Source organism: Uloborus diversus, chromosome 1, assembly GCF_026930045.1.
Source record: "Uloborus diversus isolate 005 chromosome 1, Udiv.v.3.1, whole genome shotgun sequence".
Classification (NCBI taxonomy): domain Eukaryota; kingdom Metazoa; phylum Arthropoda; class Arachnida; order Araneae; family Uloboridae; genus Uloborus; species Uloborus diversus.
The window spans coordinates 67,722,119-67,735,887 of record NC_072731.1 but is presented as its reverse complement, the minus strand read 5'-3'; the positions used below and the strand labels follow the sequence as shown (position 1 = coordinate 67,735,887).

The 13,769-nt window shown below is 33.2% G+C and overlaps 2 protein-coding genes across 2 annotated transcripts in view; one reads left to right on the top strand and one right to left on the bottom strand.

The window, feature by feature from the left end:
• LOC129230244 (N-acetyl-D-glucosamine kinase-like) overlaps nt 1-2,583 on the top strand; it is a 68,485-nt gene extending 65,902 nt beyond the window's left edge. The window contains 2 exon segments of the mRNA XM_054864648.1: nt 1,999-2,077; nt 2,162-2,583. Of these exon segments, the coding sequence (XP_054720623.1) occupies nt 1,999-2,077; nt 2,162-2,331 (249 nt within the window). The 3' untranslated portion in view covers nt 2,332-2,583.
• Nucleotides 2,584-2,835: 252 nt separating this feature from the next.
• Nucleotides 2,836-13,769, bottom strand: part of LOC129230233 (hexosaminidase D-like) — a 60,525-nt gene continuing 49,591 nt past the window's right edge. Inside the window, exons 3-4 of the mRNA XM_054864637.1 lie at nt 8,447-9,182; nt 2,836-7,529 (exon numbers count right to left, since the gene is read on the bottom strand). Of these exons, the coding sequence (XP_054720612.1) occupies nt 6,555-7,529; nt 8,447-9,182 (1,711 nt within the window). The 3' untranslated portion in view covers nt 2,836-6,554. The remainder of the gene's footprint in view (nt 7,530-8,446; nt 9,183-13,769) is intronic.

Below are 13,769 nucleotides of genomic sequence, written 5' to 3'. Positions count from 1 at the left end.
TTTCTAATAATTGAGGAACATTTTGCTAGTTTTTCATTTTAAGTAATTAATTATACATTGTTGAAAATAAGTATGATAAATTTATTGTGAAATTGTATATTTTCTAATTCACTCAATGGTTTAAGCAAGGTACCCAAATTTGCTTTAGACATTTTTTTCAATTGAATTTTTTTTTATTAATTCAATACTGCCCTTTGACGAATCAATTTTTATTTAATCATTATTGTAAGTTTTGTAGTTTTCTACATGACTTCAACTAGGGACAATGGAATTGTAAATATTGATCACATTGATAATGTACCGGGTAATCAGAAAATGAATATACATTTAAAAAATATTTAATGCACGGAATAATGTATGTAGAAGGTAAAAATTGATACACATACTTAAAATGACATGGGGTTTTATTGTAACCAGGAAAAAAATGCACAGGATTTTTATGCAGGATGGTGCTCCACCCCATACTACTAGACATGTGAAAGTTCTCCTGCATGCATCGTCTGGTGATGACAACATGCTGAACCCCCGATTTTCGTCATGCTTGTCCTCCCAGGTCCCCAGATCTCACTTTTGTGTGATTTTTGACTTTGGAGATATCTAAAGTCAACTGTGATCGATCGACATCAATGCAGGGATGCTAAAAGATAACATCCAACTTCAATGTCTCAACATAATTTTTTTTTTCGTGGTTACAATACAACCTCATGTCATTTCAACCATGTGTGTTAGGAGTTACCTATTTGCATACTTTATTCCGTGTATTATTAATTTTTTCAAATGTATACTCAACTCATTTTTTAATCACCCAGTTCGAAAATCCTATGCTTGATGATTTGATACCTATATTTTATGTAGTATACAGTAGACCCTCGTCTTACATGGGTTTATTTAATGCAGTTTCATAGGCGGTTGAAGATACGCACCTTTATTTTATTTTAATCAAATGAGTTTTTGTTTTATGTGGATGCGGCGAAAGTTTGAAGTGTAAATAAAAATAAGTCAGAAAATACAAAATTTAACTTTTTATATGGGTCTCAGGTCCCCCCCCCCCCCCTAATTTATATTTAGGGAAACATCTCCATTAAAAAATAATTCCAACACAAAAAGTTTGAAATCGGTAGGACCAATATTCACTGAGATATAAAGCGCAGCATTTTGTGACTTACACCACTTTCACGCTGTCAATAACACATTTTGGGGGAAATATAGCAGTTAACAAGTGTTTAAAATTGTGTGCACAGTGTGGTTTTTCAAATTGTTGAAAATTTTGTAGGGTGCTTTTGCATATCACAGCATAGCATCTACATGAATTTTTGAATAGCAATGAAAAATATCAATACCTTGTTTTTCTTACTTTGATGACCTGTCATTCTTCTGAAAGTGCAGTAAGTTCCAAATTCATCTTCTGTATGGTACCTTAAAACTTTGAACTGGAATATACCTTTGAGTTTTGGTCGCACAAATGTCAAGTTTTTGTGTCAGTAGTAGTTTTTAATTGAGATTTTTTCTCTAAATATAGATTAGGGGACCTAGAGCCTGTATTAAAAGTTACATTTATTTTTTTTATTCATTTTTATTTTTGCTTCCAACTTCCAATATCTTAACTCTGCATCTGCTTTTGAACATTTTGCAATTTGAAGTATATATCTAGGACTAACGGTTGCAAAAATAAAGGTCTTGCAGGTTAAAACAGAACGCCCTGCATATCGATATAAGTACATTAAACTTATCAAATTAGTCATCACTAGAAAGAAATTTTTTTCATGTGTGGAACCTAATTTACGCAGCGTTTCCGTGGAACGTAACCCCCGCGTAAAACGAGGGTCTACTGTAGTTGCGTTATTCTTAACTTTTATAATAGAAACGTACAAAAAGAAAAGGTCATAGTGTCTAGAAATGAATCAAGAACCAGGCGCTATCTACGCATATGGTATGAATTTTAAAAAGGGTTTCTTACAGCTCAAATTTACTATTTTTAAGTGTTCTATATTTTTTCAGGAATTACTGGAAAGTGATGATGGTTTACCAATTGTTTGTGTTGGCTCCGTGTTCAAAAGTTGGAACTTATTAGAGAAGGGCATGTATCTTTTAATTTAATATATTTTTAAGATTTATTTTTAATGTTTTTATCTGAATCATTTCTGTGTTTGATATTTCTCAGGTTTCCTTGAAGGAATCGGCAATCATTATGAGAAGTGTATTTTGTTGACACTAAAATGTACTGCAGCTATAGGTGCAGCATTCCTAGCAGCAAAAGCAACTGGATTTCAATTACCTTTAGATTATAAGGAAAATGCAGAAGTTTTGTATAGTTTCAAGCTGAATAAGTAACCAAGAATATTGTGTAAATTCAAGAATGTATTTAATTTAATCAAGGACATATTTTATATTGATTAGACAAATTTTTGATAAATTTTTACCAATTTTTAATTATAGGTTTTATAAAATTTTATTTTATGAATTCTATTTTTTGTAGATTTCAATTTTAGTTTAAAATAAAAATATTATTTTTTTAGCGTTGCTAATAGCATGGTTTTTTAGCTTAAAGTGGTTATGTAGAACAAAAATCTTCAAGTTGCTGGCATGCACTGCAAAAGGCACATTGAAGATCTGAATTAAGAGAGAGATTTGCCTTATAAGGTTTTTAAACTAAACAAACGAACAAAAAAAGAAAAAAAAAACCTTAAGGCTTGGTAATGTAAGCTAGAGAGTAAGAGTAATTTGAGATTGGTTTGTTTTTGTGATAGAGATTATTGTAAAGAGTTAGTCCTAGCCTCCCCCCCCCCCCCAACGTTCAAAGTAGTATAAATGAGCAAGTATACAACTTAATCATTGAACAAAAAAAGTAATCAGAACACATATAATCATAATCAACTTTTTTTTGTCGAAGAAACAGGAAAATTAATGAAAATATTTCACTTTTAAATTTTGCAACGCTAAAATAATTTACAATGTAAACTTTTCAAAAATGTTATTTTAATGTCATCTAAGTTTTGTTATTACAAGACAACATCAAGAAATAAATAGACAATTTTTTTTACATATTTTGATTTTATCATTAATCTTCAAACTTTTTTTATTGCAGTATGATTTAATTTATTGTTAGTTTAAAAATTTAGTACAGACATACTGATTGTGTAATACATACATTCTTTGGCTGGTGCAAATAAAAATGACAAAAAGAGTCCTGATAATCTCAATTGTGGGGGGGAAAAAAAAAAACTTGTATAATATTCATCTGCTTTGTAAAATGTAGTTCAGTTTCATATAATTGTCAACCATTTACTCATTGAGAAGCCATTGATTTTTTTTTTTTTTTTGTAAATTGATCTTAAAAATTTAGGATTAACAAAATGTTATCATTGTGTTCACATTTTACATTCGCTGGTACCTGTTCTAGTAGGTAATGCTCATATCAGTCAATCAAACATAATATGTTAATGAGAAAGAAAAAAAAAATCTGATTGCTATAAATTTCACTTGAAGGCATAATGTTGGTGAACAAATAATTGTTGAATCACTACTTGCTAGTTGACCATCGTATTTATGAGGTTACTTTCCAGAAATGTCAAATTGAACTTCACTAAAGAGATGAATTAAAAAGTGAAAGTTAAAAAAAAAAACTGAACTTTTTTAGTTTTTAAACACAAGATAATATGTAAAAAAATTACAAGAGAGAGAACTAACATTATTAAAAGAATGCTATCTGAATCCATTTACGAAATATATTTTTTCAACCTTTTATATATCGTGGAAACAGGCTACTTTCTTCTGCATCTACTTTTTGGAAAATAAACAATGTTCATTTTGATTCATGCGCCAAATGTTAGTGATTATATCTAATTTTAACTAAACAAAGCAACAAATTTAATAAGAATTTTTTTTCAGCGATTACAATCTGTTGAAATTTGTTACTTTATTTCATACATAAAGAATGTAGCATAAAATAATCATTTAAATTTTTTGAGTACAGTTGACTAGAAAATTTGCATAAATTACCAAGATGTAAAATATTGTGTCATAGTTAGGAGCTATGATTATCTTATAGAGTTAATATCTTTTCAAGATTTAATTTAACATGCCACAGAAAAACTATTCTAAAATGCACATTTTCTGTTACAAAAATGCTAGTGATTATTATTTCTTTCTTTTAATTGTAGAAGTGCTTAACTCTTGGCTTGCAAAACCCTGCCAAATAATGATATTACTGAATATACAAATAAGATGACCAGCAACAAGCTCTAGACCCAGCTAGGCTGGTCCTAGTCAGTTTAATATTTATAATATTTATGTTTTATATTTATAAAAAGTAATGCTTTATTGTTTAAATATGTGGAGTAGTAATAGTATTTTTATTTGAAATTTTAATATACTTAAAAGAAATTTGTTTCTATATGATCACAAGTAAAATTTTCTCTAAATGTAACCAAATGTATTCAATTTTTGGGAACATAATTAGCTAAAAGATATGGTAAAAGAATTTATGTAAATATTTCAGAGGATTTTAAACACATCTTGTTTACCGGGCCAAATATTGAAAGAATGTGTTTCCCTGCTGCAATCACTGAAGGAACTGAATTTAATTCGACTCCTGAAAAAATATTGAATCTCAAGGTACTACCAAAAATTGTAACATAGAATTTTCAGCAGGTTAAATTATTATTATTACTTTGTCTCATGTGGTCTAGTAGATAGGGCCACTGTTTTTACCCAGAGGACCTGGTCTAATATAAAAATAACCAGTCTCCCAACATCTTGAATTTTATACTATATTATTGAAAATGTCTTTTTATATTATTTTCAGTCAAAGTAATCGCTATTTGCAATCATAAAAAATATTCTACAATTTTCAAAAGTTAAGCACTTCTGTTGTGTAGATAGTTCTTTGAAATCAAGTTAAAAAAACTAGTTGAATATATAGATACAGGGAAATAAGTAAGAGTAAACAGCAAAATATGGTAATTATGTGTTACAAAACATTTGTACTGAATACACAGCACCATTCAGTTGCATATGATGGTGAAGTCCACGGGAAAAGTGTATCATTAAGCGAGTACGAAATTTAATAAATAAACTCAGATATTTTCATAAAATGTTTTTTTTAGGTAGATGAGATAAGGTTAACTTTTGAATCAATATACTCTTATTGTGACCTGGTAATTAACTTTCAAGTTGTAAGTAACAGTCCGAAAAATATTTTAAATCATGTAAGGAGTCATCTTTTATGCCGCTTGAATCAATAAAATCATTTTCTTAAATATAAGTAACTAAATTTAAATTTCAGGTCTCCTGCTTCCGTTTTAAATTTTGAAATCCCAACATAGTCAAAATTTCACTGTGCTAACACAAATTCACTGAGATAGCTTTTAAAATACAAAGGTTTGGCAGACAAAACAATATTAAGTGTCTGTAAATTACATCTATATCATAATATGATTTGCATGTAATTTACAGACATTATATCAAACTTATTATCATATTATGCTGAATGAATTTGTTTGCATATGGCACAAGAGCTCGTTCGCAAATAGCAAAAGGAGTGATTTTTAGAACTTCACACCTCGGTCACTTTAAGAGTGGAACTTTTTTTGCTTAAAGTTTGTAATCTTTTGGTTTTTTAAGTTCGTGAGTTATCTTCATTGATTCAGCATACATTATAATCCTTTACTTTCACATGATTTAAAGCATTTTTCTAAATGGAACTATAACATCTTATATACGTTCGCAGTCATAAATAAATTGTAAAAAATACAATTTTTCAGCTTGATTGATTTAGTAAAGAATGTGAAGCACAACTTAAAGTTCAAAGCTTTGAACAGTATCTTTTCACAAAGTTCAAAAGTCATTTTAGTCGATATCTTGTGAATGTTTTCCAAAACGAAACTAAGAATGAAATATACAGTGTCTATGCTTTTACTGAATGGGATTTAACTAGGAAAAAATGACATTTGAGCAAGTGATATCCTATTTCTCCGAACGTTCAGAGTTCATGTTACACCTGAATGAAATGGAGAAGTTCACTGAAAATTGAAGCAGTCCATTAAGAACAATGGAAGAGAGTCAGGAGATCACAATGCAGAGTTGCCTCACTAATCGAAACTGTAAATGATAATACAAGTTCTCGGTCATACAGTCTTGTTATTCACTTATGAGGAACTCAGACCACAGTGTGTTGTTGGTCCTTTTCTAGTAGACGTATGTGCAAACTTAAGTAAAGCGTTCGATAAAACTCGAACTATAAAATAGACAAACAGCCAAAACGCTGTTTTTTCCCTTTCAGCACGAACAACTTCATACGAAGTTTTCATCATATACTCAGCATGAAAATGTCAGACGATGAACAAAATATGTTGTAAAACTCTGCAACTGTACCTTTTTGGGGTTCAATTCCGGGTTTAGTTTAATTATTCCTCCAGCTGAAACATGTACGATTCTATTGTTTCTTTTTTAACTAAATTTTCATTGATCTGTGCTATTTATAAGTATATTCGAAAATAATAATCATGCATTTTAAACCATCAAGCAACAAAAAGCTAGGTACTGCATTTTTGTTTCTATGCAACAGGTACAGCTGCGCTATCATCTCCATCCTCACTGGGAATGCCGACTGAGTACTTTTTAAGCTGCTCAAGTGGTGGTAAAGGTCTTTTCGGCCACACTTTTGGTCTTTTCAGATTTGAGGCCTCCTTCCACAACTTCTCCATTTTTACAATGTATGGATAGATATTCTGTTCAATCCATTCGGCAACGGTATACTCGTCATACACCTCCCTGAGAGCATCTCTGGCTGTCCGCACCAGTGACGTCAAGGGATAGTAAGCCGACGAATAGTCTGCCAGGCCTTCGTCGACGCGCATCGGGCTGGAGATATTGTGACGGATATTGTAGTCGGTCAGCCACGCCTTGTGTATGGTAACATCGTACAGGTAATCGTCGACCCGTTTGATAGCTTCGCTGTGGTGTTGCGTCATGCGAAAGACGGCAGAACCGGGGAAGAAGCAAGACGAAGCTCGAGACCAAAGATTGGGGTCTGTTTCAAAATCAACCTGAGCACGCTGGTGCACAGTACACTGCAGAATATGATGGAACTTTGTGAAGAGCTGCTGGCTAAAGTAGCCTTGAGTAATGGTCAAGATATCCAAAATTAACGATGGCAATCCTGCCGGGAACAGTTCACACAAGGTCGCCAAGTGATCGTATCGTTGCCACCCGGTGATCGCAATTCCTCTGAAGTTGCCGAACTTTTTATGCTGTTCGGCCATCACCTCTAACCAGGCTTCGTTGTTTTCCAAATGCATCTTGACGTTTGGAACTGTGAGGGTTTCTCCGAAAGCTCCTTTAAATGCACTGGCGGCCCAAACGAATGGGAAAATTTCACTATAGGTCATCCACACATTATAGGGCACGAATCGGTACACATCTTTGACATAAGTCCACACCATAGGCTCAACTAAGGTTCCCAGCTGATATTCCTTTAGTTTTTCCGTCGGCATTTGACGCAGCATATCATCCCAAATGATGGGAATCACCTGCAAAGAATAATGAAGTTGTATTATTTTGAGATATTTTTTAGGTTAAACATCAATGACTTAGTTAATAACTATAAAAAAACCGAGACTAGTTTTCAACATTCAATGTGATCCACAACAGATTGAAAAGATTAAGTTAATTGAGGGGACTATATACCAATAAGATGATTCTGTTTATAAGTAAAAACATTCATGATATCGGTGACTTTCACTTTTTTTCAGAATGTCTCTCCTTAAAAATTACAAAACGTTAAAAAGTAGTTGCTGGAGGTGAACAATGTTTTCAAAACGTTTTGTCTGTTCTAAAAAAAGAACAGAAGATGGTTTAACGCCTTTATACTTTCTAACTTTTCTATACAAAGGAGAGCAATGCATCATCTTCAAGCATTGTGCTAAAAAAATAAACATTTACTTTGATGCACAAATAAATATTTACAATTTATTGGATACCTCACCAATTTGTTGAGACGAAAACAAGATGCAACTGATTCAAGGAAATCATCAGAAATTAGGTATATAAAGCCCTCAAAATTTAACGAGCCTCAAAATTTACTGCGGAAAAGTTAAACTATTAGCTAATTACATAACAGCCAATGTGAATAATGAGCAATTTTTTTCATAACTTTTTCTCTTCAAAATTTAAAGTTTGAATGCATATATGCAACCATTTCAAAGGAAATGCAGTTAAACATCAGGCTTTTCATGAATTGCTGTTTCATGATTTAGTTACGAGTTATGTGCTAATTTTATAGTTGAATAACTCCTTATTTCAAGTTCAAGGTCAAACTAACATATTGCAGGCCAGAGGCTTAAGGCTCTTTCATATTACTCGAGAAGATAAAACATTACACATGTAAAAAAATCTGATTTTAAAATACTTTTTCCTGAATTTGGAAAAGCAGAAAATGCTCGCTTACCTTATGCTTATCTCTAACATAGCGGGCAACTCGAGCAACATGTCCCAGGAAGAGATTATCTCGATCCAATCTCATACATTTGCTACAGTACCCGAGGTGGTAGACTTCATCACATCCAACATGCAGCCACCTGATGTTCGGATGAAGAGCCATCACTTGGTCAATTATGTTCTCGATCAGACTGAAAGAGTCATTCCTCGACGGACATATCGCCTGGGGAAAGTCGTCTACCTCCCTGAGCTCTCTGAATTCCTTCAGCTTCAGAACAAATTCCAAGTGGCCAAAAGTCTGAATGAGAGGAATAACCTCAAAGTGGTGCGTCTTGGCCAGATTCAAGATGGTCTGCACGTCTTCTTTGCTGTAAGCATTCTTGGCGGTGACGGGCGCCAACGGTCCAGAGAAGGGGAACATGTCTTCGTACTCGATCAGAATCGCATTGGCTCCAGCCTCCTTCAACAATGGGAAGACCTGTCTTAAGTAGTTCACTTTCAGAGGCGCCCCTTTCAGGTCAAAGTGTACCACCCGAAGTGCAGGCACGTAGTAAGTATTGCCACCATTCGCATTCGCCGAGTTCTGTTGGTACTGCCATGTTTTGCCTTGGGTATTTCGCCAGTCCTCGGGAGGATTAGGAACTGCACGACCGCCATCAAAATTTTGCATATGGTCTTGAACCCGATTGCTTTCGGCACCGACGTAATTTATTGCCCTTGGATCCCCACCAGCCTGGTATTGATACCTAAAGAAAGAAAGAATGGTTATATTACTGAAGACAATCAGTATTTTATACTTGTTAAACGAAAAGAGTGAATAATAATAGGGGAAGCTACTGTACCCATGGACAAAATTTACTTTTTAATTTTTGCTGGTCTCTGGGAATGGATAATCTATCGGAAAAAATTTCTGGCAGAATATACATCTTATCATCTTATTTTGGCAATTTTTGTCAGGTGAAAATCTCAAAGCTTTCAAGCTCAAAAACTTTTTCTTAAAAACCATCTTTTTTGTCCGTGGGTACAACAACCTCTTCACCTTTGTGTACAGGTGCCTTTGTACCCATGGACATGTAAAAAAATATATAAATAGGTCTGAGGAACTCAATTATACTCAACACATTTTCATATGCCATTTTATATTGAAATACTTCAAACATCCATTGAAAATAACATTAAATAAAATATCCAACAGAAATTAAACTTTGAAAATTGATCAAAAGTTTTTCCCCTTTTTAAAATTTTCCTTAATTTTTAACATCAGTGAACTCTTTTAAAAAGTTATTAGTCTTAAGAGAGTTAATGATGTTATGAATAATTAATATGTTTTTAAACAAAAAAATAACTAGATTCATGATAGCATGGCTCTCTATGTACCTACATAATACCTCAATTTATATGCAAATTGAAACCTTTTACCAAAATTAACCCATTACAAAAAAAAAAAAAAAACCTCAGTTGAGATTAAACCAACAAAATCTAGAAAAGTCGACTTCAAATGAAAACAGGTGGGATTGATGGCCAGTAGATCCTACAACAGGTGGGGGTTACTTCAACATTATATCTTCAAGCCCTATTTCCAATTCATCATCATTATTATTGAAAGCAAATTTCGGACGTTGATGACAAGGCACCATTTTGAGGTACTTCACATTGTAAGAAGACTCAGGTGTGATCCAAGGAGACTAAAAATTAAAAGTCCTTGGGTACACATGGTTGTGTGTCCTTGGTTACAAAGGTATGGCATTTTGATTTTGCAAGGCAGTCACATCAACAAGACCACAGTTTTACAACATTAAAAATCAGAACCAAAACCTTCAAAATACAGGGAATCATGATACCTACAACAAAAATGAATAATACAATCCACGACGGAGTAAAAAAAAAAAGAAATTGTTCATGTTTTTTTTACTTAGATCCTACTAAAACCTTAAAAATGTGATAGAATTTTAAATGTTCGTTTGATGGCGTTGAAACTTTCTGGGAAACTGGAGAGGGCTGTGACACACACGCTGAACTCCAATTAGAATATCTCTCGACAATACTCAGAATTTCCCGACCAACGTCCGTAGGTACAACCGTCCGTGGGTACAGCAGCTTCCCCTAATGTAAGATTATTGGAATGTTGAGCTGCGGTCTGCGCGATGTTACTCCAAACGTTTCGGCCACATCTGCGGCCAGTGGCGTTGCTGCACTTTCTGCTACCCTTTGGTTGAGAAACAGTCAAAAGCATTTAAAGTAAAGATGAGAACTAAATTAAGAAGAACAGTAAATAATATATTTCCATATTTTTCTTGCAAAAGAAAAAAAAAAGTTCTGGGCCCCACTGAAAATTTGCAAAAGTTATTTCTAAACTCTCAATTTTAGGCTATTTCTATTAAAGGTAATAGAAAAAGGAGCTCCCTCCAGAATTTCTTTTCAAAATTAAAGTCAATTTTAGGTGTTTTTTGTGACGTTTCTCAAGGAAATTAATTTTCCAAAATCGAAGTGTTAAAAAACACAATTATGGGCTATGTTTGGATATGTCGAAATGGATGGGGATGGTTTGTGTGTGCTGTTGGGAAAGTTTTGGGACAAAATTGGGGAAAAAGTAGGCTGTCTTTAGTGTCGTAAGAGCTTCCCCTAACTTCAACAAAGACTGGAATTATCTTCTGAAATACTTTCAAAATTGAAATCAATTTTAGGTTGGGGCCCTCTTTGGAAATTTTTCAGTACCGAAGTTTAAAAAATCGCAATTATAGACAACCTTTACTGGTGGGGGTGTTCAGTATCCCGAAAATGTTGGGAAATCAGACAGCTCTTCCGTCTTCCGTGGAAACTTTTTAAAAATGGCATCCTAAAAATGCGACCTAATTCTTTGTTTGATAACGTTATGAGAAAGAAGTCGAAGTAGGGTTTCAAGCCCAAAATCTTTCTCGAAAATGATGTCCATTTTAGACTATTTATCATTGAGAAAAAAAAGGGCTTTGTGGGCCAATTCAATCGTGATTTATTTCAAAGAGTCAGTTCTTCCAATACCCCCAAACTCCAATTCAGAACAAAAACGAGCTGATGTGTGCATCACATGACTTCCTTTTACTACATGTCATTTCCCCATTATTGGCAATTTTAATGAGATTTAATAGTTTACTCTCTAAATATCACCACCAATGAATCAAAACCAGATTTAGAAAAAAAAAATTTGTCGCCAAGTTGGCGACCAAAAAACGCGATATATCGCCAAGTGTCCGCCAAATTATAACACCACTTGAGTTTACACCGAAATTAACAATGATTTCCCCCCAAAAAGGAGCAAAAGACCCCTTTAGAAACTCCCGAATGCAACCAAAAGGGGAGGTGCACAACTAGACCCCACTAGGAGTCTACGTACTAAATTTCAACTTTCTAGGACATACCGTTCTTGAGTTATGCGACGCACATACATACGTACATACAGACGGCACGAGAAAACTCGTTGTAATTCACTCGGGAATCGTCAAAATGGATATTTCGTGTGTCTATACATTCTAAGGCACTTATCCACGTGTGGTTGAGTCGAAAAAAACACTCAACAATCATTCGGGGGTGAGCAAAATGGAAATTAAGGTCGATTTTTGAGTGAAATTTTTTTCGCGAATACAATACTTCCTTTTTTGTAAAAGGAAATAAAAATAATTTCATTAAAAAAAATGTGCTTCTGTTTTTGAAAAGCACATCTGTAAGTATTCCCTTTCAAATACCTTTCAGTTCTTTTTGGAAACGAAGGGAAAAAAAACGTAAAAAACTGCACTTTATTATTATTTATTTTTTTGTTCAAGAGTGATTGGATAAAACTGATTTATATCATATACATTTAAGTTCAGATCTTAAAATAAATCATTTAATATTTTCAATAACATCGATAGCATTAGCGCAACCTTGTAGCTCTTTCAACAAAGGGGGGGGGGGACATAGGTGTCAGTCTTGACGTAGAGGAGTGTGATTGAAGTGCCCAAAAAGGTTGGAAACCACTGATTTAAACGAACTCATCTTTGAAACACTTGGTAAATAAAACGAAATTATCACAAATAAAACCCACCAACACATTAAAAAGTGGGTGGGGAAATGAAAAATCTCAGTAACACACACATTATTTTGTATAGATGACCTGCAAAACCTCCATTTTCGCAACTGTTAGTCCTAGATGAATCGTAAAAACTCAAAATAAGGTGCAGAGTTACGATATTGAACGTTTGAAGCAAAAAAGAAAATTAATGAAAAATATGAAATTTTATTTTTTATACGGAGCCTAGGTCCCCCTAACTTATATTTTGAGAAATTATCTCCACTGAAAAAATAAATACAACAGAAAAATTTTGAAACATTTGCGACCATAACTCCAGGAATATTCGATTACAAAATTTGAAGGGACCGTGTAGAAAAAGATATTGGAATTTATCGCTCTTTCGGAAGTATGACAGGTAGTTGAAGTAATAAAACAAAATATTTATATTTTGCATTGCAAATGAAAAATAAATGCTATGCTACATATTAGGTGAAAAAACACTACAAAAGCGCGTAAAATTTGAAAAACTCTATGCACACATGTAATTTTAAGTCCTTGTTATCCCTTATACTTCCTCCAAAAAATTGCCAGTGTAAAGTGGTGTAAGTCACAAAACACTGCGTTTCCTTTCGGTAAATATTGGTCGAATTAATTTGGAGACCAAAGCTAATTTCGTTAAAAAAATAAATAAATAAATTTCGTATTCTATTCTTTTTCTCGCTTCAAGTTTTTCATAGCTTAACTTTGCATCTCACTCTGTCCATTTTTGTAATTCGAAGTATGCATCTAGAACTAACAGTCGCGAACATATCATAACATCATAAACATTGAGAAAAATGGAACGGATGGAAACATTGATTTTCGAATTATTTAACTTCTTAAGGATGGAAACACATTTATTTCTTATCTGGCTGCGCAAAATATCAACTAAATTGATTCCAATATTTTACTTTATTCTTTTCTATATCTTGTCCACTCCAGTGTGAAAAATATCGTAGCGGGGAAAACAGCTTAAAACTTTTGCATTCTTCAGAGCTTCCTTCCATACAAACTTCTAGAATTGAAAAATATGTTTTCAAGATCCGACACCAAGGAAAAAGAAATGAAATATGCTCCCTTTTTCACTGGAATAAATTTCGATTTTCAAAGATCGAAGTTTGAAAACGCCTATGTTTTTTTTTTTTTTTTGTATTTATTCAACAAAAATTTTACAGCACAGGATAAAATATACTACCTAATGTAAGGATTTATAACAAAAGAGATAAAGTTAAGGGTCTGGAAAGCATTAACTTCGGTTTAACATCTCAAC